The 25,067-nt window shown below is 38.2% G+C and overlaps 2 protein-coding genes across 19 annotated transcripts in view; both read right to left on the reverse strand.

The window, feature by feature from the left end:
• ptprk (protein tyrosine phosphatase receptor type K) overlaps positions 1-25,067 on the reverse strand; it is a 206,385-nt gene that overhangs the window by 40,618 nt on the left and 140,700 nt on the right. For all 17 annotated transcript variants that reach the window (XM_049478680.1, XM_049478698.1, XM_049478763.1 and 14 more), the window contains 4 exons: positions 24,133-24,238; positions 21,415-21,688; positions 20,080-20,116; positions 8,969-9,104 (listed from right to left, as the gene is read on the reverse strand). In XM_049478680.1, coding sequence (XP_049334637.1) covers positions 8,969-9,104; positions 20,080-20,116; positions 21,415-21,688; positions 24,133-24,238 — 553 coding nt within the window. The remainder of the gene's footprint in view (positions 1-8,968; positions 9,105-20,079; positions 20,117-21,414; positions 21,689-24,132; positions 24,239-25,067) is intronic.
• On the reverse strand, positions 65-3,316 carry LOC111193945 (uncharacterized). 2 transcript variants are annotated; one of them, XM_049478809.1, is made up of 4 exons: positions 2,799-2,846; positions 1,788-1,979; positions 1,360-1,456; positions 65-1,257 (listed from the first exon to the last, which is right to left on the reverse strand). In XM_049478809.1, the coding sequence occupies exons 1-4, from the start codon at positions 2,829-2,831 to the stop codon at positions 323-325; spliced, it is 1,257 nt and encodes a 418-aa protein (XP_049334766.1). In that variant the 5' UTR covers positions 2,832-2,846; the 3' UTR covers positions 65-322. The 2 variants fall into 2 exon arrangements, 1 of the variants encoding a protein (XP_049334766.1); XR_007438884.1 differs by lacking the exon at positions 2,799-2,846 and adding an exon at positions 3,176-3,316 and having other exon boundaries at positions 67-1,257.

Below are 25,067 nucleotides of genomic sequence, written 5' to 3' on the forward strand. Positions count from 1 at the left end.
GACAATGATTTTTTTTATTCTGAATTTTATTCAATAAACAATAAAGATAAAAACACATTTGCTACTCACTTTCCTTTTTTCATGTGATTATGTTCAACCTTTTATCCTTATAAAACATTTTACAGGTTTCTTACAAACACCATCTAGGTCCTGCATTAGAGAAGTTTTCAATTTTTCCCCATCAATTGTAAGCTTAATAATCAAATGATCTGCAAGTAGGTGCATGAAAAATAATAACTATACACTATACACTATACATTTATATATACATAAAATATTTACAGATCTGTCACACTTCAGTGTCTTAAAATGCAAATGCTATTCAGACCATGGAAAGATACATGTTCATGTATATGTTGTGATAAAAAGCATCCAACTTGTCTTTCATTGATGCTATAAAAACATCATCTTTCCAAATTCGCTGTATTGTGAGGTCACCTTTTGTGTCTGTGACAAAGTCACACCACTGCAAACCAGTCACTGCAAGCTGGCCTTGAACCTGCCAGTAGTATTTATGCGATTGTTTTAGTTTGGCCTGATCTTTGTGCATTTTGATAAATGAAACTCCAGCTATATTATCAGCTGTGGTGCTTTTTACTTCTACCAGCCCAAATGGTGGGGTTTCCAAAAGATCATACACTCTCCCATCTGGACTGGCTCCTAGATGTGGTGCCTCTGGGTGCACAACCAAACCACATGGCATTACAGTGACATTTGCCATTTGAGAATAGGTTCTCAATATTTCTGGTTCAAGGTCCAACCCACGTCTCATAGCACACGTTTGCTTTGTCCCCCTAATGATTCGAGCTGCTAGTGACTGCCCAGCTAAATCCCCTACCACATGGCATACCTCTCTAAACCTGCTTGCAGTTACCCTTGGTTGACGAATTTGTGCCCATGCAGTGCATTTTGATTGAAGTCTGGTGTTTTCTTCAATTTCTGCCGCCATACTAAAAGACACCTTTAAAGACTCTAAATGAAGGGCTTGATGGTGACTGGGAACAAAGTTAAAATTGGATCCCAGTGAATGTCCAGCAACAGGCAGTACAGGAAAGTTCACAGTGTCGGGACCGGTTGTCACTGTACTCACAAGAGGACACTGGTAAGACAGTGTACTTCCACGAGGCACTGGCCCAAACTTAGAGGGAAAAATTTCAACATCTGAGAGGCTCTCTAACACAGTCGCTAGTAGAGGACGAGGGCTGACTTGACTCAGTTTCTCTGCCGATGCCAAAACATGTTCATCAGGAAGGGGGCCTATAGGTAAGGATTAAAATAATTAGTGTCAATGTAACAAACCTGTTTGCATTTAAACCTCTGAATATTTAATTTAGATGAAAATAAAGGTAATTGTCTCACCTGGATAAGCTCTGTAAAGAGTAGACTTCACTCCAGTCTTCTGCAGTGTTTTAGGCTTCCTCACAATAAGCTGACCCAATGGTTCTGGATGGACTCCCTTGACATGAATACAATGACAAAACTGACATTACGGACATTTAGGCTCATTTCATGTTTTTCAATTCTGGGTGCCAAAACCAACTGCTCTGTACTTGTTAATGCTTTATGTTTAGTGCTGTGCTTTTCATGCTTTAACAGAGCCCAGAAAGGATAGTTTATCTGGTCAGATGTGTTAGGAGAGCAGGGCAGTATTAATTCAGGATCAGGATTGAGAAATAATACAGTAATACAGCAAAAGAAAACCCACTAACTGGTTAATAGGAACAGTAGCCTTATTTACATTTGCCATTATTAAAATAAATTACTAAATGTGAAGTAATGACACATACCTGAGTCCTTGGCCTATGCCATCTTTGCAGCTCACTTGTGCAGGCCAGTGGCAGTGGCACAGCATTCAAATTAAGCTGCACATAGTGGGCTGTTTGAAAAAGCAGTGCAACTACATGATTGCACAACCCTTTACCAGCTGCACAACTGCATACATGGGCAGTCAGGGTACAGTTGTGTGCCTCCAAAGTCACCTAAATAAATTAAAATAAGTTTAGATAATGAACTACCAATTTATACAAAGCGTTTCAGGAAATCTGCATATTAAATGGAAAGTAAGCATCTGCAACCACAACCCTAACTAATATCAACTAAAGTAAATAAAAATAAGCTTGGCTAATGAACTGTCAAGTATACAGAGCATTATAGGACAGCTGCATATTGCAGGGAAATAACATGTCTGCAACCGCAGACTCTCAAATGAAGTGATAAGAAGAACTGAAAGAAAGCTGCAAACTGCAGTGAAATAAAAGGTACAGCATGAACAAAGGTATTCCAACAGACTTTCAAGCCAACCAGGGTGTTCTGTCCAGTTATGCTACCCATCGATACGTGCTTCCTAAATGCACTGCGCATGCGCTGACCTACACTTTTTTTAAATGATTTTATTTTATATATAAATATATATATATATATATATATATATATATATATATATATATATATATATATATATATATATATATATATGTTTTAGTGCATTAAACAACATGGACTTACTGCCATTGCACTAAAGTGTAAATGGAAATAAGAAATAATAATAAATACATTAATTATTATACAAAATATATAAAAGCAGTTTGCACTGAGCTCTCATTACCATAACTTTACCATGATACAGTGATTTATGCTATCCAAATATACTAACTACATCTACTGGGACTTCTCATGGGAACAGGCTCTAATATAGTGCTTCTTTTGTATTTTTACAGTTAAAAACAACATATACACTAGGGTAGCACGGTTTGACAAGGTAGTACAACTCGACAGAACACCAGCAGACCAAGTATAACCTCAAGTTTGTGTGGCTCCTCGTTCTTCCTCATCGAACGGTAGCATCTAGCTCTCACAATCACCTTGCTGTCGACTATATTGGACACTGAACAAGCAATAACACTTAGCTTTGCATTCCCACTGTAATGATTTCCTTGATGTGCTAGCTAGCACACATGTAAACAAAGCTACCTTAGCTGGCCTTACTTGTTTCTTAGATAACGTTAACTAAAGCTGTCAGTATACTTAATATTATTTACTAACTGTTTAATCTAGACATCATTTCACTACCCTGTAGAATGACAAATGGACCGCTAAAACCTACACTAAACGTTAGCTAGCTAGCTAACGCTAGCACATATGTAAACAAAGCTAACGTTCGCTGGCGTTAGCTTACCTTGATAGCTGTGGATGAACTCTTCCACAAAGAACTTGTAGCCTTTATTCAACTTAGAATCCTTCGTTGTTGAATGTTCTCCAACGATTCTGGACACATCTTCAAACCTTAGTCTCGGCAGCGACGACAGGGATGCAGTGAAAAACCGTTCCATGGTGAGCTGAAATGACAGGGCCTCCGGGAATGCAGGAACTTGTGTTACCCAGTGTCTACGTATTTCCGTTTTTTTGTGAAAAGGGCCTATTCTGCCTCATTAGAGCCAAATGACCCAGGACGAGGAGCTAGCCGTATATTCCACCGCAGGCTTTCTGCCAACACTAAACACACAGCAACCCAGGCCAATTCACACCACAAGCCTGGCCAACACTCTCATCAGAGCACGCTTAGGGGAGGAAAAAAACAGCACTATGATATAATGTCCTTTCATGTGATGTTCTGAATGTTCATTTTGTTTAAAACCAACACTGGATTCAACGGCTCGGGCAGAAACATCTCCGCTAATGATTTGGCCACAGATAGCCAGGACCTGGGGCGATGGACACTGAGCACTGGAGATGCTTTCACTGCTTTCACACACTGACATCTCAAGAAATAAGCAGCTATCCAACATCAGGGTCAGACACTGAACTTTAGCACGAGTGCCAACTAGTGCACCAAAGTGCTGGAGTGTGTGGGAGGGTGTGTGAGAGAAAATAAAACTTTCCCTAATAAGATTCAGAAAGTAAACTACATCTAACTCTAACAATACATGAGGCAGAAGAAGGAGAACAGCTCGATACAGACTGAAAGAAATGTAGAAGGACAAAAAAAGAACAAAAAAAAAAGAACAGAATGTTTCTGTAGTGTTTGTAATTTCTGTGAATAAGGATTGACATCTGCAAGGATCGCTGATCTATTAAGATTTGGCTGTTCTGAGTGTTTTGCTGTAGCTTACATTTCCATGTAATTGTTTTGGCAATATTACAAGCAAAGCTGCCGTGGCAAAAAAAAAAAAAAAAAAAAAAAGCTTTAAACTGAGCTGAAAATTAAAAGCGTGCAACACAGCCCGACTAATGCTCCGTAAAACTCCATTCCCCCAATACTGCAACACCAGCACCTCCAAAACGATTATAATTCAACCCACATTTACTCCAGTATCCCAGTTTCTCAATCCACCTTTACTCCATTATCATAATACATCAACATCCCTTTACTCCATTATCCCAGTTCAACACCTCTTTACTCCACTATCATAATATTCAACACTCATTTACTCCAATATGACAGTATTTTAAAAACCTTTACACCATTATAATTGAACTCCAACATCCCTTCACTCCATTACCATATACTCCAACTCCCCTTTACCCTAAATGACAGTACTCCAACACCCATTTACTCTAATATGACAGTACTTCCCACAACATCCATTTACTCCATTATCCCAGTTCCTTATCACCCCTTTACTCCATTATCATATCACTTTAACACCCCTTTACCCCATTATCATATTTTTTCAACCATTCTTTACTCCATTATCATATTACTTCAACATCCATTTACTCCATTATCCCAGTACCTAAACATCCCTTTACTCCATTATCCCAGTACCTAAACACCCATTTACTCCATTAACCTAGTACCTAAACACCCCTTTACTCCATTATCCCAGTACCTAAACACCAATTTACTCCATTATCCCCGTACCTAAACATCCCTTTACTCCATTATCCCAGTACCTAAACACCCATTTACTCCATTAACCTAGTACCTAAACACCCCTTTACTCCATTATCCCAGTACCTAAACACCCCTTTACTCCATTATCCCAGTACCTAAACACCCCTTTACTCCATTATCCCAGTACCTAAACACCCATTTACTCCATTATCCCAGTACCTAAACACCCCTTTACTCCATTATCCCAGTACCTAAACACCCCTTTACTCCATTATCATATCACTTTAACACCCCTTTACCCCATTATCATATTTTTTCAACCATTCTTTACTCCATTATCATATTACTTCAACGTCCATTTACTCCATTATCCCAGTACCTAAACATCCCTTTACTCCATTATCCCAGTACCTAAACACCCCTTTACTCCATTATCATATTACTTCAACCCACATTTACTCCATTATCCCAGTACCTAAACACCCCTTTACTCCATTATCATATTACTTCAACCCACATTTACTCCATTATCCCAGTTCCTGAACACTCCTTTTCTCTATTATCATAATATTTAAACACCCCTTTACTCCACTATTATATAATTTAAGACCCCTTTACTCCATTATCATATTACTTCAACATCCCTTTACTCCATTATCCCAATTCCTTAACATCCCTTTAATCCATTTTGTAATATTTCAACAGCCCTTTATCATATTATCCCAGTTCCTCAACATCCATTTCCTCCATTATCATATTCCTTCAATCCATCTTTATTCCATTATTCCAGTTCCTTAACATCCATTTCCTACATAATCATATTACTTCAACACCCCTTTGCTTCAATGACAGTATTTTAAAACCCCTTTACATCATTATCATTTTACTCCAACTCCCCTTTTACTCCATTATCATAGTATTTCAAGACCCCTTTACCATATTAACAGATTACTTAAGCAGCCCTTTACTCAAATATGATAGAACTCCAGTTCCTCAAACCCCCTTTACTTCCATTATTAGTACCTCACTTTCCCTTTACTACATTATCATAGCACAACAGTCCTCTACACACAAATCATAGTCATTTATTTACTGTTAATTCTTTACCCTACTATCCTGAATACATCTTTACTTAATTATCGTAGTACTTCAACACCCTTTGTACTCCATTTTCATAGTACCTCAATGCCCCAATACCTCATTTTATTAGCACCCCCAATACATACTGTATATACTCAACTATGCTTTCATTTCACTACTTTTATATCACAAAATTTATTTATCATTTTAACCTAGTACTGCACTGCATTATCCTGTTATCCCAACACTCCACTACCCTGACGCTCCATTACCTCATTATCGGAAGTCTGTATGATCTCATTATTCCAGCCATCCAACACCACCATTACCACATCACCACCGCAGTTACCCAAAACCCCATGAATATGTTATAGGTGTAGACAGGTTACACCTAAAATCTGACCAGATATTCTATACACACCCTCAGACACGGCCAGGCTGTCTTCTAGATTCAGGCTGAATCTACTGTAGCGTTGTATTTGCTAACACAATCAGCTTCCATCTGTATTCAGAAACTCAGTGTTCCCCTGTCAAATCACTTTTTTTATGACAGAAAAATTAAATCACAAAGTAACGATCGGAGGGATGATAGATGTACTACAAGCTGCTTGTCGTTTTAACCTCTAATCCATAATTCATGAAGGTATATATTTATATATCAGGCTCCGATACCTGAGCAGCAAGCGAAGCGCTGCATGTTTTAATCCTGCAGTTCCACCACATGATGGCGCCAGCACACACGCTATAGGGAGCGAATGTGTGAACGCGTGTGCTGGAGTGAGAATGAGAGAAAGAGAGAGAGAGAGAAAATGAGAGAGAGAGAATGAGTGAGAGAGAGAGAGAGAGTTGAGGGTGCAGGGAAACAGGAGGAGTAATTGATTTTTTCCCTTTAAAACAATCTCTTTCTTCAGCGGGGAATAATAGTACATGCAGCTTTTCTAAACGCTCTGGCTCGGCCTGCCGGCTTCATTATGGAAGTTAATCTGAACACAGAAAGAAAATCAATAAAGACCCTAGCGCTCTCTCTCTCTTGTTCTCTCTCTGTGTTTCGCTCTTCTCTTCTCTTTCTTTGTATCTCTCTCTCTCTCAGTCAATTCTCCCCCTCTCTCTCTCCCTTCACTTGTCTCAGTAACTTTATCTGTTCTCACTTTTTTGTCTCGCTCTCTCTCTTTGTATCCATCTCTAAGTCTCTCTCTCTTTTTGTTTATGTTTCCTATTCTCTCTCTGTATCTCCCTCTCTTTCTATCAGTTCTCTTTCTCTCTCCCTCCCTTTACTTCTCTCTGTAAGTTTATCTGTTGCCACTTTTCTCTCTCTCCCTCTATCCCTCACTGGGGCTCTTTTTCTTTTTGGTTCCGTCTCTTATTCTTTCTTTGTATACTCCTTTCTTTCTATTAGTTCTCCCTAAACTTCTTTCTCAATCAGTTCTCCCTCTCTCTGTCTCTCTCTCTCTCTCTCTCTCTCTCTCTCTGTATGAATCTGTCTCTTATTCTCTCTCTGTATTTCCCTCTTTCTTTCAGTTCTCCCTCTCCCTCTTTCCCTTTACTGGTCTCTGTAAGTTTATCTGTTGCCACTTTTTCTGTCGTTCTCTCTCTCTCTCTCTCTCTCTCTCTCTCTCTCTCTCTCTCTCTCTCTCTCTCTCTCTCTGTATTTCTCTTTCTCTTTGTTTCTGTCTCTTATTCTCTCTCTGTATCTCCCTTCCTTTTTATCAGTTATCCCATCACCTTTTTCTCAGTCAGTTTTTCCTTCTCTCTCCCTTCACTCCTTTCTCCTCATTCCCTCCCTCCCTCTCTCTTTTCCAGTCTATCTCTCAGGTCTCTCCCTTTCTATCAATTCTCCCTTTACTTCTTTCTCAATCAATTCTCTCTCTCCCTTAACTTTTCTATGTAAGTTTATCTGGTGCCTCTCTCTCTCCCTCCCTATCAAAGTTCCATCCACTTCTCTCTGCCATCTCTCTCTCTCTATCATTGTGTGACGACCCTTAAAGGGGTTGAATTATGATAAGGTGAGTTTTCTCCTTTTAAATGAAGTGTAAGAGCCTCAGATCATTAAATGAAACTGAAACATCTAGTTGTACAGCTTTAATCAGGTCAGATAGACTATTTATTTATCAGCTGAGTGAATCTAATGTTGCGCTCGAAACCAGCCACTGTGTGAGCTGTGCTGCAGTGCTTCAGTTCACTCTCTCTGTAGTTCATTTTCCCAGAACGACAATGCAAACTGCCTTGTGCAGAGACGATGTACATCACAGTTTCAGGGTTCATATGCTTTTAAATCAATACATTTCCATGATTTTTTCATGACTTTTCCATGCCTTCATGGCAAATCTTCATGACCATATGATTTTTAAAACATCAGTGGAGTCATGAACAATAAAACCAAAAATCAACTAAAACTATAATTAAAATAGATTTAAAATGAATCTGATAAAAAATAGGGAAGCACAATGTTTAATAATAAAATATGTGTCAGATCCTGAGTATTTGTTAGCTTAAAGCAGATTTTCTCCGTCGATAAACTTAAACACAAAGATTTGTAAAGACCAAATTTTCATGACTTTTCCAAAACATTCTGGGTATTTTTATTTTTCCAAAACTTATCCAGAATTTGCTATTTTCTCAGAGTTTACACACACACACACACACACACACACAAAACCATCCACACACACTGTTCACGCACTGCTAACATGTTCTTGCTCTCTCTCTATTTCTTTCTGTTACTTTCTTTGTAATACACACACACACACATTAACATGCACACTCTCAAATCACATCTGTATGCTTAGTGCTGCCCTCTAGTGGTCAGTGTGTAGCAACGCGCCAGTGGCCAATGCATGTGGTGAGATGGACATGGTTGATGCTGAAGTTTGTTTGCAGGTACGTGTGTGTGTGTGTGTGTGTGTGTGTGTGTGTGTGTTTGCACATGTGTGTGTATCAAATAGAGAAAGAAACAGCAAAAGGAACATAGAGGAAGTATGAACAGTGTATGTGTGTCTGTGTGTGTGTGTGTGTGTGTGTGCGTGTTTGCGTGTGTGTGTGTGCTTATTATCTTACCTTTTCTTGACCAGCAGAATGGCCACCAGCAGCAGAAGAATAAACACCAGCACTCCGGCGCTGATTCCAGCAATTTTCACCACACGATCAGTCTGCTTCGCTGGGTCAGGAATCACCTCTGGCTCCTCTGTAGCTCCTATAGGAGAAATAAACAAATATATAAACAGAAGAAATATATACATATATGTGCACATAAAAAACAAGAAGTAAAAATGCAATAATTATTAATTAATATTATAATAAACATTATTATCCATTCTTTTTTTTATAAAAAAAAGTCAATTTGTACTTTCTATAAAAAAATATATTTATTTACTAAATGTAATATACAAAAATTAATGTATATTTACAATTGTGTATTAAAATGTGCAGAAGTGGATTTTTTTTATTATTAGACATTAATCAATACATGCCAATTTGACCAGGGGTTAATTTATCAATCATACTTAACTCTATTATGTGGTTGAACATAACAAAAAACAAACAAAAAAATATTTAAACATCATTTACAACCTGAAGTTAAATAACGTGAAGTTAAAGAGTCCAGAGAGTTCAACTTTTTATTTGTTAATATAAATAAAACAACACAGGTCCTTTAACAGTGTAAAGATCACATCAGAATAATGTCCAAACCGCTGTCCAGATTACGGGGCATTGCCCCGTCGATCAGCGGGACTATTAATACCCTGTGTTTGTGAATAACGAGTAGTGAAACAGAGCGGAGGACTCGCTCCACACAGTGTTAGATCTGATCCCGCCTCCATTAACATTCAGCGCTAGCGCTCACAACGCTAATTTCACCACATTAGCAGCAATCAGTTTACTCAGAAACACCACGCCTGCTTCACTGCCAACAAATTACACAACCGGATCAAAATTACGCTTAATGATGTCTGATTGTCTCGTGGGGGTGAGAATAGAAAAAATCACACTGATATGCAATAATACTCTTTTTTTTATAATGATTATTTTTTTAAATGTTCCTCAAAAAGCTTTAATTACTGTGATCTAAAAACATCACTTCATTTCACACTGATTTATACACTACTGACACTCGGAGAAAGTGTAAATCATGATTATTATTAACAAAAAACATTATTAACAACTGTTAGTTTATAGAGCGCCTTTCTAAAACTTAATTCACTTAAGAGAATCTATAAAAAAAAAATTGCGAAAACAAAAAAAATACATATTTATATAAATAAAAGAAAACAATATCCCCCATAAAAACTATTCCTATTTATATATGAATATATATAAACTATCATAGGATTTTAACTTTTTATTATACCCTTATTCATCATTTTTACACTTGTCTTTTAAAATGTTTAACTCAATCTTTAAATTATTAAAAAACTTGTTTACATTTATTAAAAACAAATGTTTATATTTACTTTTTCTTTATTAAAATTTAATTCTCTTTATTTGTACGTTTATTTCAGTTTGAACTTAATTTCTCCACTTTACTTTTTAGTTTAGCTCTAATTTAATTATTGCTTTGCTTTATTTTATTATCTTTGTAACTTTTTACATGAATTTGTTTTTTGTAACTGAAAAGCCTGTTTTAATTTTCTTTATGCATAAGATGTTTTTAACCAATTTGTCATAAAAATAAAGACCATGTTTTACAAATATACATAATCTAAATATAATTATATAATTAAAAAAATATTTTATGAAGTTTGTAAACTTTATGCACCATATCTTTTTTTTTATGTGTCCAAAATTTAAACAAAGTTTTGTTATTGTGCCTTTAGGACTGATACCCATTAATTTTGTCTGTAGGCTGAACAGATACATGTAATTGTTTTTTTTTTTTTGGTGAAATCACAAAAACAGCTAATTATAAACGTGTTGTGTGTTTAGTTTTCTTGTACACTCATTACATTCTGAAACCGTCACACTGCTTACGTTCTAAATCAAACAGCTTCATTTAAAAAGCTGCTGCTGTTGCGTGATACGGGTTCTCTAATACCTGCTGTTGTTTGTGGGTTATTGTGCAGCAGCATCGTCTCCAGTCTGTCCCAGAGGATGAAAGGGTCAGCGGAGTGTCCTGAAGCAACTCCACATGCTTTTAACTCCACATCAAACACACTGTCCTGCAACTAAAGACGCTCTTTCTGCTTTACTCCACACTACGACCCACTTTCACCCCAGCACAGAGACAACAGCACCCATTCTCATCCTACCACCACAGCTTGAGGGCACTGCCCCCCCCCCCACACACACTCTATAATACCACATCTTCACCCCCCCCAACCACTATTCCACTACCATCCCATCATCTTCATCCTCACACTAACCTACATATTACTGTCAAATTACTGCAGAACACTGAGAGAGACTGTACATCCAGAAAAAGAGAGAGAGAGAGAGAGAGAGAGAGAGAGAAAGACAAAAAATAGTACTAGAGGCAGAAGGACTAGAAACAGAGAGAAAGAAAAAAGAACTGAAAGAAAAACAGAAAGAAGCTGTAAAAAAAAGAAAGCAAAGAATGGTGGAAAAGAAAAGGTGAGAGAAAATGAAGAATAGTGAAAGAGAATATGACATATTTTTTTAGTTGGTCAAAAGAGAAAATATAAACAATATTAGGTAAAAAAAAAACAAAAAAAAAAACGTTAGAAGTAGAAAAAAACAAAAGGATGCGAGAGATAAAAAAAGGAGAAAAAGAATAGAAGAGCAAATAAATAGTAGAGAGGCTGTAAAGAAGAAGAGGTTAAGAGAGAGAATAGAGAAAAAGAGTGAAAGAGAATATGATGTAAAAGATTTTTTTATTGTTAGAAAGATAAAAGATAAAAACAATAAAATGAAAGAGGGAGAGAGAGAGAGAGAGAGAGAGAGAGAGAGAGAGAGAATATAATATGTAAAAGACAGTCAAAAGCAAGTAAGAGATAATAAGACATAGACCAAAGACAGACAGAGATAAAGAATAAAACAGTAAGAGACAAAAGATAAAAACAGTGCTAGAGGCAGAAAATTAACAGAGAGAAAGAAAAATAACTGATAGAAAAGGAGAAAGAAGCTGTAAGGAAAAAGAAAGCAAAAAGGGGTGGAAGAGAATAAAAGAGAGAAAAAGAGTAAAAGAGAATATGATGTAAAAATATATATATTTTTAATTGGCTGAAAGTTGAGATAAAAAGAACAAAACAGTAGAGGTAGAAGAAAACAAAAGGATGCGAGAGATAAAATAAATAGGAAAAATAAAAAGGGAGAAAAATGTTTGTAAATGAGAAAAACTTTATTGTAAAAGGTTTTAGAAAATGGATCTACACATCACCAAAAGGACGCAATGATTGAAATGCAGCTAGTGCGGCTAAAACAGCGAAATACTCCATATAACTTTACTGTTCACAAGCTGTTGGGGCAAAACTGCTGCAGACAAAGCTAAATGCTAGTAACAGAATTAGCGTTTAGTGTTCTCCTCCAAGCATGTTGAGCTCTAGTGGTGTTGAAGAGACTCACTGGAGATTATATTCTGTATTATTATAGTCTGGAAAGGAGCATGTACTAGTCATCACCCTTCCAGTAATTACTGGAGGCATCATAGCTACGGGTGGGTAACTGGAAATCATGGGCAGATTTTATCACCACTCAAACCACGAAATTGCTTGGGGCCCCAGGAATCAGGGAGCCCCCTGCTGGCCAAAAACGAAAAAAAAAGAAAAGAAAAACATTTAAAATCATGAAACAATCTTATCCCAGTGGTGCCCAAAAAAGAAAGAAAATTAAGGAAAGGAAGTCCAGCACAGAAAGCTTGACAAAGCTCATCAATTTTTTTTTGCAGCTGCAAGAAATAAAACGTCTGACGTGGATGAGGTACCTGAGACAACTAGGTTGTCAGAGTCAATATTGCATTTTGCTATACCAATTAAAACCAATTGATCAGGGCCCCCCCAAAAAAACATTGCTTGGGGCCCCAGAACTTTCAAATCCGCCCCTGAATAAATGAATAAATTTAGAGAGTAAACTGGAAAAAAATATTTACGCTACGTGATTAGCTTTCCAAGCAGAACATTAGAACACATTGTGAACGTTAGGTCAGTGCATTTTAGCTCAAGCGCAGGACGTTCAGAACTTTTTCTTCTGACTCCATCATGCTAGTGACCACATTATTCTCAGCTGAATCTCTGCTGCTGTCCCAGCATTCAATGGGGCTGCGCTAAAGGTCGTGTTTTTCTAAAGATCAACGGTTTTGGGACGAACAGGTGACAGGTGATTAATTACCAGCCTCCACACATTCAGTGTGATGAGGGGCGAATACGCCTCTTTCTCTCTTACACACACACACACACACAAAGAGAGAGAGAGAGAGAGAGAGAGAGAGAAAAATACAAGTCTCATCTGTCAGAGAGCAGACAGAAAAAAAGCTGTCAGCGATTACCCACTGACACCGAGGACAATGACAGAGCATGTTTCAGAGACAGACAAACAGACGGACACACAGACACAGACACACACACACAAAATCCTCTTGCAGTGAATGTGGATGTGATTTCTGCCAGAGTCACTTGTCTGTCAATACCAACAATTCTAGCCATACACCGGTACTCACAAGCATTACCACCCACTGAGCTGTCCACTGTGGGTGGTAATGCCCCCTATACTGTATTCCCGGTACACGTGTGACACTGCAGGTCAGTGATCAGAAAATGTTAAATACCTGCACAATTTCGTCAAATTAAAAGTCCCTTCCATTTGGCCTTTCTCAAACTCAGACAATTAACGCCGATTTAAAATAAGCACATTGGCTAGTGTTCAACCTCACTCACAAGACAGCACCACACAACTTATGTATGTGTGCATTCTGAAGCCTTACTCTCCTAACACTTCATTAAACATTTACATACTACTATAAAATAATTCAAAATTTTCCAATGATGATACACAGTACTAGTCAAATGTTTGAACATACCTTAAATTCATTGGTTTTTCATTCATATTAAAATTTCTCTGCATTGTACATTAATACTAAAAGCATCCAAACTATGAAGAAAATCATAAGAAAACGTGTTAGACCAGAATTTATTTATGTTTTAGTTTAAAAAAATAACAATCAAGAACTTTGAAAGTATCCTCAATTACAGTCGCAAAGACCATCGAAAATGTTATGATCAAAAACATTATGAGAAAAAAATATAATAAAAACACTGAATGAGAAGGTGTGTCCAAACATTTGACTGTTACTGTACATACAACTCTGAAAAAATTAGGAGACCTCTTCAGTTTCTGAATCAGTTTCTCTGATTTTGCTATTTATAGGTATATGTTTGAGTAAAATGAACATTACTCTTAAATTCCATATAAACATATTGTAATTTAGAGCATTTATTTGTTGAAAATGAGAAATGGCTGAAATGACAAAAAAGATTCAAAGCTTTCAGACTTCAAATAATGCAAAGAAAACATCTAAAGTTGTAAGAGATCATAAATCAATATTTGGTGGAATAACCCTGATTTTAAATCACGGTTTTCATGCATCTTGGCATGTTCGCCTCCACCAGTCTTACACACTGCTTTTGGATAACTTTAAGCCACTCCTGGTGCAAAAATTCAAGCAGTTCAGCTTGGTTTGATGTCTTTTGATCATCCATCTTCCTCTTTATTATATTCCAGAGGTTTTCAATTTGGTAAAATCAGAGAAACTCATCATTTTTATGTGCTCTCTTATTTTTTTTTTAGGGCTGTAAGTTCTGTAAAGCTGTTATGTCAGTTTTTTGGCGACAAAATGAAACATTACTGCAATGATACTGACTGACTGATATATTATTTACTGACTGTATGATGTATTATTGATAATAAATTATCATAAAATCATATTTCTAGCAAACAAACAAACAAACAAACAAACACTCACACTTTAACCCACCCACACACATGCACAAGGGTTCCAAGCAGCGGCCCTCCCAGTTACAGGCTGGTTTATCAAACAGCGAAAGCAAAGGCTACAGCTTTAAAAGAGCGAGCAGCTGTAATGATTGATCCTGACACCTGGGTTAAAAGGTGATTTACCCACAATGCAGTCTGGGATTTGATGCTGCTGGCTTATTGCTTCAGACACAAATCCCTCTCTTCCAGACACAATACTTCTGTTACTGTCAACTTTCATGAACACGATCGGCCCGAAAAAAAAAACACACTGGAAGAAAATTCAAATGAAAATTGGATTACATCCATTTGAGAGATAAAACTCCCTGCTTAAAATGAAAATCTATTTTGCTTTCGCTAAGGGTACATGACACGGACCATATCAAATTCGCTCTGCGAGCGCCAGGAGCTAGCAGCCGCCGCTTTTATTATGTTATCTCCCCACGAGAAAGACTGAGATGGAAAATAATTAATGACAACAGCAAATCTGTAATAACAACGCTTTCATATTCAATCTGTCAGGTGCGGCTGCAAGGCATATGGGGTCGAGTGTTTTCCTCCGCTACTCTAATCAGTAGAATCCTCTACGAGAGCTCGCCGATACAGATTGCAATCCATATCAGCAGCACCAGGGGGCGCTTTCCTGATCACACATCCATCAGCTAGCTGGGGAACCTAAAGGAATTGTCTGCATCGGTACAGTACAGTCAATTACTACAAACACTCACAAACAAGCCTGAGACGTAGACATTAGAAAGAAGTCACAGAACAGGATCTTGTATTGTGTCCCATGACTTTTGTCATGTCCCATGGAAACTAAAGAATATTGCACTGAAGTGTGGGATATGCGTGCAGGGTCTCCTGCATTGATGTGGATGCGATTTCTGCCTGACTTTTTTTAATTCAGGCTAGACACCACCGTCACTGCTCTGTCTACTCTGGTTGGTAATGCCTTGTATCATATATATATATATTTTTATAATTTTATTTAATTTTTTTCCCATTTTTCCCCCAATTTACACGGCGAATTACCCAACACACTCACTAGGACTCCCTCTATTATTAGTAATGCCCCAACACACCAGGAGGGTGAAGATTAACACATGCTTCCTCCGAAACATGTGAAGTCAGCCACCGCTTCTTTTCAAGCTGCTGCTGCAGCATTGCCGGGCAGCATCACAGCGCACTTGGAGGAAAGCACAGTGACTCGGTTCTGATACATCAGCTCACAGACGCTGCTGCAGACATCACCCTAGGAGTGATGTGGGGAAAGAGCGCCATCTACCCACCCGGAGGGAGCAGGGCCAATTTTGCTCCCTCTGAGCGCCGACAGCTTGATGGCAAAGCTGCCTGAGCGAGGGTTCGAACCGGCAACCTCCCGCTGATAGTGGCAGCGCTTTAGACCGCTGGAACACTCGGCGCCCCCCTTGTATCATATTTTAAGACAATACAAGACCCCTTTAACCCATCTATGCAGTGAACATTAACAACTTTACACATTTACATAGTAAGCAAACATGCATGGAGTGATGGCCATCCATCATTGTTATGCCTTTCCATTGCTGGGCCACCAATCATTTCAGAAATTGAACACCCCATCCATCAGGCACCTATTAAAAAGCCTTATTCTAGCTCCAACAATTCACAATGCCTTGCAATGAGCATGCCATGCTGATGAGATCCTTACTAGATAGAGCTGTAAGAGCTCATCATACATAAGGTTAATAAACAGAAACATGTTGATACACATCTGAAGGAACCAGAAGCATGTGTTTTCTTTTAACAGTACAGGTGATTGAGTTTTATATTTGGAAAGATATGCTAGTGTGCTCTGGATGAGTGGGGTGTCCAAACTTTTGACCAAAAGCTGCATACACACACCATACTGGAGCACTAGGTGACGTGCGGGGTGTCCAAACTTTTGAGCGTAGCTATGGACTCTAGTTTGCTCTGGACGCGTGGGGTGTCCAAACTTTCATATCTACAAAAAAATATGATGTTCATGAGCGTACCAATTTCTCCCCATTCATTTTCAATGGACAAAAAAGCAGACATTAACAAAGTTAAAGAACCTTGATTAACCAATTAAAACAGATGTCTTATAGAAAAAACTGTATACAAGCGCACGATTCTTTATATCTTATATGGTATAGTTAATATCACGAAAAACGGCACTAGTTAGCTGGACAAAAATTCGGAGGAGGAGAAGGAGGAGGAGGAAGAAGAAGAAGAAGAAGAAGATGTTAAACCATTCAGAACCTTTTTTATGGATAATGTCACCCTCATTTAGTGTTCAATTCTACATTTCACAGAAAAAAAAAATTAAATTAACAAAACTTTCTCAAATGAAGTAAAAAAAAAAAAAAAGCAGTGACGGATTCCAAAACAACACAAAACCCCAAAACAAGTCCATCTATTTCACCACGACTTGCTGTACAGTCTCTAAACCATAATGTAAAAACACCCGGCACTCAGACAAACACAAGTCTGAGAGCGAGTGAAGGATTAGCAGTTTGAAGAGTTTAAGAGACAGGCTGCTCTCTTCACAGGAAAACTCACAGCTGCCCGAGAGCAGCTACGTGCTAATGCTCGTCCAGCTGTCTATGGATTAGCTAGCAGCACTTTCGCTAATCTCCCTACCACAGCTCTTTCAAAAGCTTCTGCCTGCACTTAAAAAAATCCAGCACAAATAAGCATTAGCGCAGCACAGGTCTGAAAAGAGTACCATATGTCACCCAACTAAAACAATAACAAATAAGTGACTAGCTAAGCCTCCTAGCTTAGCTGATATTCTGAGGCAGAAACGGCCATAGCGCGGAGCCGGCGGGGAAAGTCTTTGATTGGCGGACGTATATTTTAAAGCCTATTGCTACAGAGAAACACAAGCAGGGCTGATCTGAGCATACGGACTGAATAAAAAAAAGAGCAACAGCGGAAAAATGCCAGCGCTAGCACCAAAGCTAGCACTCATCCCCAAGGCAGTTTCCATGTCCATTTGTGTGCATTTACATAACTATGTTTGGATTATGTAGAGGCTTGGATTAAAACGCACTATGAATAGAAATGCTTTTTAGTCCAAAACTAGTCTAAACTTCTTTCAGAAAACAAATTCGCTAAGTATGCTGATATGAACAAGACGTTTTTCCTGGTGTTGGTGACACATTAAATACTAAGAAAGAACAAAGGAGATAAAAACAATATTTTAAAAAGCATGAAATGTTAGAGTATTTAGAGCAGATCAACGGAATAAAATACTTTAATACAGTAAAGTAAATCAATATTAAACAATCAAGCATACAGAGCACATCAATAGCAAAATTTAGCAGCATATCGCTCTTTGACCGGTGGTGTAATAGTAAGGTGTTTTTATGTTTGCAATGCTTTAGGTATTCTCTGGCCAAGAGAGAATAAATTAGGTAAATTAAAGGCTAATATTGTAAGTTTGGCTGATTTCCCGTCTTCTAAAGTTCTGAAGTAGCTAATGTTAATGCTATAGCATCACATCCACATGTTGTTTTAGTTAATCAGGCTAGTACACAGGCTGGGCAGGAGAAACTGGTTAATCTGCTTCTGTTAAAACAGCAAAATGTCCTGCAGTCCACTTCCTGCTGTACTTAAGGTTTATATGACATTTTATTACTATAACACTGAATATTTAACTATTTCAGCAATATTTATGCTTTTATTATAAGACTAGAATTTAGGAGTCTTTAGTCATTGTTTGTATTATATTAGTAAACTTGGTTTAGTATTAGTAGTCCTGGTTTAACGAGAGGAAAAATGTAATACAAATGGAAGCATACATTTCTAGACGTCTGAAATTCTAAGTTACACTAAATGATTAAGAATACATTGCCTGACAATGTCAACATGCATCCAGATATTTAAATTTAAGTAAAATCTGTTTTAAAAAACACGTTTCACTGATTATAGCAGTTTTCTTTTACTGTTAAGATATCCAGACTGTGATTGGGAGCTTCAGTTGAAATGTAAAAAACTCCTGCTCTTGTGAAATTAAAAGTCTATGGGTTTTAAAGTCTAGTTTCATGAGTGTTTACAGGTGTAAAGGATTGTGCTGTAAATAATTAAATCATCAAACCAAGCTGAACTGCTTGAATATTTGCACCAGAAGTGACATAAAGTTATCCAAAAGCAGTGTGTAAGACTGGTGGAGGAGAACATGCCAAGGTGCATGAAAACTGTGATTAAAAACCAGGGTTATTCCACCAAATATAGCTTTCTGAATTCTTAAAACTTTTTAAGTTTATGAACTTGTTTTCTTTGCATTATTTGAGGTCTGAAAGCTCTGCATCTTTTTTGTTGTTTCAGTCATTTCTCAATGTTGCCTGTAGTTTATAGAATAAAACATTCAATAAAATGGTCATTTTATTCAAACATTTACCTATAAATAGCAAAATCAGAGAAACTAATTCATTCAACTTATTTTTTTCCCAGAGCTGTATTACAGATCTGATCAATAGTAGAAATGTAGCACAAAATAATATAAAAATGGTTCTATTATCAGTTCATTATAATAGCAAATGATCAATATATGAGGATGTGGTGGATTTAAAACAGACGGATCTGAATAAAGCACAGACTGTTGGCAGCTTGAGGAAAGGCGGTTAATGTAATTGATAACTTGCTATTTTAGGTAGTTGATAAAAAAAACATGGATTATTATTGATAATCTCTGATGACATAAGAATCACGTGAATTGGCTCAGTTTGTCCTCGTGCTTGGCAGGAAAATAACGGCTCAGCAGAACAAGGTGCTTTACCAGCAAATACACACACACACACACACTACAAAGATCACAAATAAGCTTTTTTATATATATATATATAATTCTGCTGAATCTTCCAATCTGTCTCCCCAGCCCCCTTTGCTGCTGCAGAAGGATTCTGGTTCATAAACTTATGAATTTGGGATCCTCCCCTGTTTAACCCCAGCATGGCCAAAGTGAGGGTGGTCCCGGTATCTGATATTGGGCTGTGCATCCAGTGTAGAGCTACCGGAGAGAAAAAACCCTATACCACCAATCTACCAAGAGACCCTCACCTTATACACACACACACACTTACAGAGATAGAAAGAGACAGACTCACATAACCCAGAGAGACACATAAAGAGAGGGGTTCTGGGTGGGGTTGAGAGAGCGAGCGAGAGAGAGAGAGAGAGAGAGAGAAATAGAGAGATGTCCCAGAGTGAATGTTGAAATGAAAAGCAATAAAGTAGTTCCTCACCTTTAGTTGCCAATCTCACACACTGCGTTTTCGTTTCCTGTGGAGGATAATAAAAAAAACACACACACACAATATCTGCTCAGGATCTGCCCACTTCCATCAAAACCACACAAAAAACACGAGACAGAGGGGCGCTCACCTTGTCACTCCACCTCGCCGGTGTACATTTAGAGTCTGCAGCTCAACTGTTGACGATGAGCAGCATAGCATCTTCTAACCCCGTTATCAGTGGTCAGTTTGTGGACACACTCTCAACCCAGCAGTGACACTGACATGCCTGATATGCATATGTTACGAGTACGAGTGTGTGCAAAACACACACACACTCATACACACTCGTACACACACTATTATGAATTCTATCATGTTAGTGTCACTGCTGTATTGAGTAGAAACCACCTCAATAATATCTACACATCAATTTAATCTGACCCAGGATGGATTAAATAGAGTGGAACACATAAACTGCAACAGATGTTCTGCAGACTATAAGTGCACACCTATAATGGAGTTATAAGGTATTAGATGGTGTTTCTATTAAAGTGGCCAGAAAGTTAAAAAAAACAATGTGTGTTTTTAATAAAGTGGCAAGTGAGAAAAAATACAATGTAGGTGTTTGTAATAAAGTGTCCAGAGAGTGGACGTACATGGTAGGTGTTTCTAATAAAGTGGCCAGTGAGTAAAAGTGTTTTTTTTAGGTGTTTTCTAATAAAGTGGCCAGTGAGCAGAAGTACATGGTAGGTGTTTCTAATAAAGTGGCCAGTGAGAAAAAACACAATGTAAGTGTTTCTAATAAAGTGGCCAGTGAGCAGAAGTACATGGTAGGTGTTTCTAATAAAGTGGCCAGTGAGCGGAAGTACATGGTAGGTGTTTCTAATAAAGTGGCCAGTGAGAAAAAACACAATGTAAGTGTTTCTAATAAAGTGGCCAGTAAGTGGATGTACATGGAAGATGTTTCTAATAAAGTGGCCAGTGAGCAGAAGTACATAGTAGTTGTTTCTAATAAAGTGGCCAGTGAGAAAAACCACAATGTAGGTGTTTAGTGTAAAGTGTCCAGTCAGTAGGTAGGTGTTTCTGATAAAGTGGCCAGTGAGTGGAAACACAAGATCTGTGTTTCTAATAAAGTGGCCTAGAATGTTTAAAAACACAATGTGTGTTTCCAATAAAGTGGCCAGTGAGTGGAAGCACACGTTAGGTGTTTCTAATAAAGTGGCCACTGAGTAAAGAAAACAATGTGTGGCCAGTGGTTGAGGGGAACACAAGAATTTATAAAGATGTGAAAGAATGTGTGTGTGTGTGTGTATCAGTATATGTATCAGTGCATGCTTTGCTAACCTTCTCCACGCTGCTGACCGCCTGAAAGTAGATGTTGTAGTTTTTGCGTGGGGCCAGTGGGGCGTTCCAGTAGCCGTGGTATGTTTTATTATCTCCCACAGTAAATGGAGAAGGTTCTGGGAGGTTCCCGGGAGGAAGTTCTGCAGCAAAGTAATAGGGTGACCCCCCACTGGCTGCGGTTTGGTAGGACACAGGAACCTGGTAACAGTCCACGCTGCCGGCCTCGCGCCGGGTCCGGTGGGGGTTCAACTCCTCCACCACGATTTGATACGCACTGAGAGAGAAACACAAGCAAAATCAACCAATCAGAACCTGCTGTTTGTGGGTGACAGTGGCAGAGCTTTAAATACTATAGGTGAATGTGCCCCCATTCTTTCTCCTATCTCTTTTGCTCCCCTGCTCTTGTTGGTCTCACTCTTTACCTTTATTTTCTTACACTTTTTCTTTCTATCCTACTGTCTCTCTATATTTCTATCTCTTTCTCCTTGTCTGACTGTTTCTCTGCCTTTTTTTGTCCATCCTCCTGTTTCCAGTTCTCTATTTCTGTCTGTTCTTCTTCTTCTCATCTCTCTGTTTGCAAATCTTTTTTGTTCTCTTTCAATCTGCTTCAATGTGTTTGTCAGTCTCTCTCTCTACTTTAATCTTTCTCTCCGTTTTTTTTCTTATAATCTCTCACTCTCTCCTTCTGTCCATCCCTGACTGCCTTCATGTCCCTCAATCCCCTTCTATCTATCCTGTCCTCTTTTTTCAACTGTTTCTCTGTAACTCTCTCTCACTTCTCTCGCTCTGATTTACATGTTACAGTCCTACAACTCAGCTTCATGCCCTCTGGGTTCTCCGCTAACTCGACAGGTAGGGGTGTGTGTGTGTGTGTGTGTGTCTCGGTGAATCATGCAGCACTAGGAGATGAGTTCTCCCCCAGAAAGCTGTACGATAATCAGAAAGCACACTTACACACACACACATTTTTTTTTACTTTCTCTTTTCTGCTCTTTCTCCCCGCCCTCACTCTTCCCTCTCTCTCTCTCTCTCTCTCTCTCTCTCCCTCCATCTGTATCACTTGTCAATGACAAACTGTTACAAATGACCACAGCAGATGGCCAGTCATAGAACTGTCCATAACACACACTCCCACTCACACACACTACACACACCCACGCATGTGCGCACCTTAATCGACTTTGTTCAAAATGACAAGGCTAGCTGTTCCTCCTGTTAGATAAACCAACATGTGCACAGCCATAAGTGTGTCAAATAAATAAATAAATAAAAAATAAAGCAAGCTGCGTCGCATTTTAATAGTTCATAAAACACTCTCAAATCTGCTGGATCCACATTCTTCGCATAACAATACCAACACATTCTAATCTCTTAATGTGTCAACATATCCGCTCTAATCCCAGCACTGTACACACACACACACCCCATCTAATACTCTGATCAGTAGATGAGTCTGATATTTGGCTGATGTGTCACAACTAAACAAACAACCAATAATCTTAAGAGAAATAAATGTGTGTGTCTGTGTGTGTTTTGCACAATAACAGCCCCCCTCCCCTCATAAACATACAGACAGACACACTTAATGGAGAGCTTAGTCCTAGCTAAATAATAAAATGTGTTTACACAGTATATTTACAATATCATGACCATCTTCTTGTTTCTACACACATTATCCGATTTTTCAGCTCCACTGAACATATAGGATCACTTTGTAGTTCTGTAATTACAGTCCTACAGTTTTCCTGTTTCTCTGGATAGTTTAAAAACTCCAGCAGCACTGCTGTGTCTGATTCACGCATACCAGCACAACACACACTACTAACAAACCACCACTAGGTCAGTGTCACTGCAGTGCTGAGAACGACTTGCGGTGGTCCTGTGGGGTCCTGACTATTGAAGAACCGTTTGAAAGGAGGATAATAAAGTTTGTAGAGAAACAGTAAGACTACCTAGAAATACTGTAACTATAGAACTACAAATTTCTCATATATGATCAGTTGTAGTCTCTCCCGGATCATGAGAATAAAAACCTGTGGAGCCAAAACCTGTGCAACGACCATGGTGAGAAAAAAGTGGATAAAAGTGATTGTGTGATTGACATATCATATCCTTTGCTTACGCCCACTGGTTCTTTGGCCTGCACTAGCGAAATTGCGGCCTCTGGTGTTTAAACAATTAAATGCAACTAACTGCATTTCACTATTTTATCAACAGAACATGGAATAGTTTGTTCCCACAATGCACAAAGTCAAAATTTTTCATCGCTATGCATCATGTGACAATGATTTGTTACACCTCTAATGATCAGTGGAGCTGATAAGAGAGTTTAGAATCAAGGAGAAAGGCATAAAATTGAGATTTGACAAGGCTCTCGATTTCATACACTTTGGCGTTACACAACAATGGATTCTCACCAGAGAGGTGCAAATGAATAGCTTGCAGTTAAGGAGTTAGCTCAGGGGTAACACAGTTAGCACATTAGTACAGTTAGCACATTAACTCAGAACAAAAGCCTGAGATTGCTTTTAGTGTTTCAGCTTAATTTGATAACATTACATGTAGTTTAGTGAGTTGGTTCATGGTTAAACTGTTATCAAGGGATTAGAGTCATTGCTTATGCTTATGGTCATTTGCTTTATGATTTGTCACACATATATATATACACAAATAGTACACACATAAAACACACATAAAACACACAAAAAAAACTCTTACCTGATGGGTGCTCCTTTGGCCTGTGCAGGTTTAAGCAGGACAGTGATGGTGGTGGCCGTTTCGTTCAGAAATGCCTCAGAGCCGTCATACTCCTCCAGAGTGGGAGCTGAGGGGATTTAATCATATGTTCCAATGTTATTTTGTTTATCAATTTAATGAATAATCATCAATATTTTTGAATAATATAGAGGAATGCACAGTGTCCCCTGAATGTGTAGTGTGTTAGAGTCTGTCAGAATGAGCCTGTCGATTATATGAACATTACAAAGCAGTATAGAGCTCCCTCTACACTTCCTGTACTGTATTACAGTCTGTCAGAATGGGTCTTTCAATTATATGAACATTATAGAGTATTATAGAGCTCCCTCTACACTTCCTGTAATGAATTACAGTCTTGTCAGAATTTTTTTAACATTTTAAAGTAAATTATTGAACCTTGCCCAAAAATAATGCTGCTGACATCTACCTACATAATTCTATATGTCATTGTTTTCTGATGATTTATGGTTTTCTGATATTAATAATTGTTTTGCCGTCAGTCTGAGTGACACATCTCTCAAAGCGAGAGTGAGACGGAGATGAATCCAAACAGACAAAACAGAGGAAATCAAATTTCCTGCAATTAGGCCAATAATACAGCTCATACAGCAGGTACTTTAGTGTAGAGTAAAGAGCGAGAGTGTGTGTGTGTGTGTGTGTGTTACTGTCCTCCTCTTCTCCCATTACTGAAAAAAGTCAAGAAGCTTTTAGCTCCAATTCACCTTCATTTATTCACTCTGAACAAAGTCTGCACTTTAGTGTGTGTGTGTGTGCGTGTGTGGTAGAGAGGGGCAGACTGCATTTGCATTTAGTGAGCTGGTATCTGAATCACTGTACACACACATATATGCACACACACACACACCTTCATATTATTTAGACAGCTGGTCTAAAAG

The sequence above is a fragment of the Astyanax mexicanus genome, chromosome 1 (genome assembly GCF_023375975.1).
Source record: "Astyanax mexicanus isolate ESR-SI-001 chromosome 1, AstMex3_surface, whole genome shotgun sequence".
In the NCBI taxonomy this organism is placed as follows: Eukaryota; Metazoa; Chordata; class Actinopteri; order Characiformes; family Acestrorhamphidae; genus Astyanax; species Astyanax mexicanus.

Excerpts from the sequence above, each read along its gene's own strand:
- LOC111193945 (XM_049478809.1), bottom strand. The coding sequence starts at position 2,831 with ATGAGGAAGAACGAGGAGCCACACAAACTTGAG. Across the intron at positions 1,980-2,798 it reads AGGAGCCACACAAACTTGAG|GTGACTTTGGAGGCACACAA; the intron begins GTTATACTTGGT and ends TAATTTATTTAG. Across the intron at positions 1,258-1,359 it reads TCTTTACAGAGCTTATCCAG|GCCCCCTTCCTGATGAACAT; the intron begins GTGAGACAATTA and ends CCTTACCTATAG.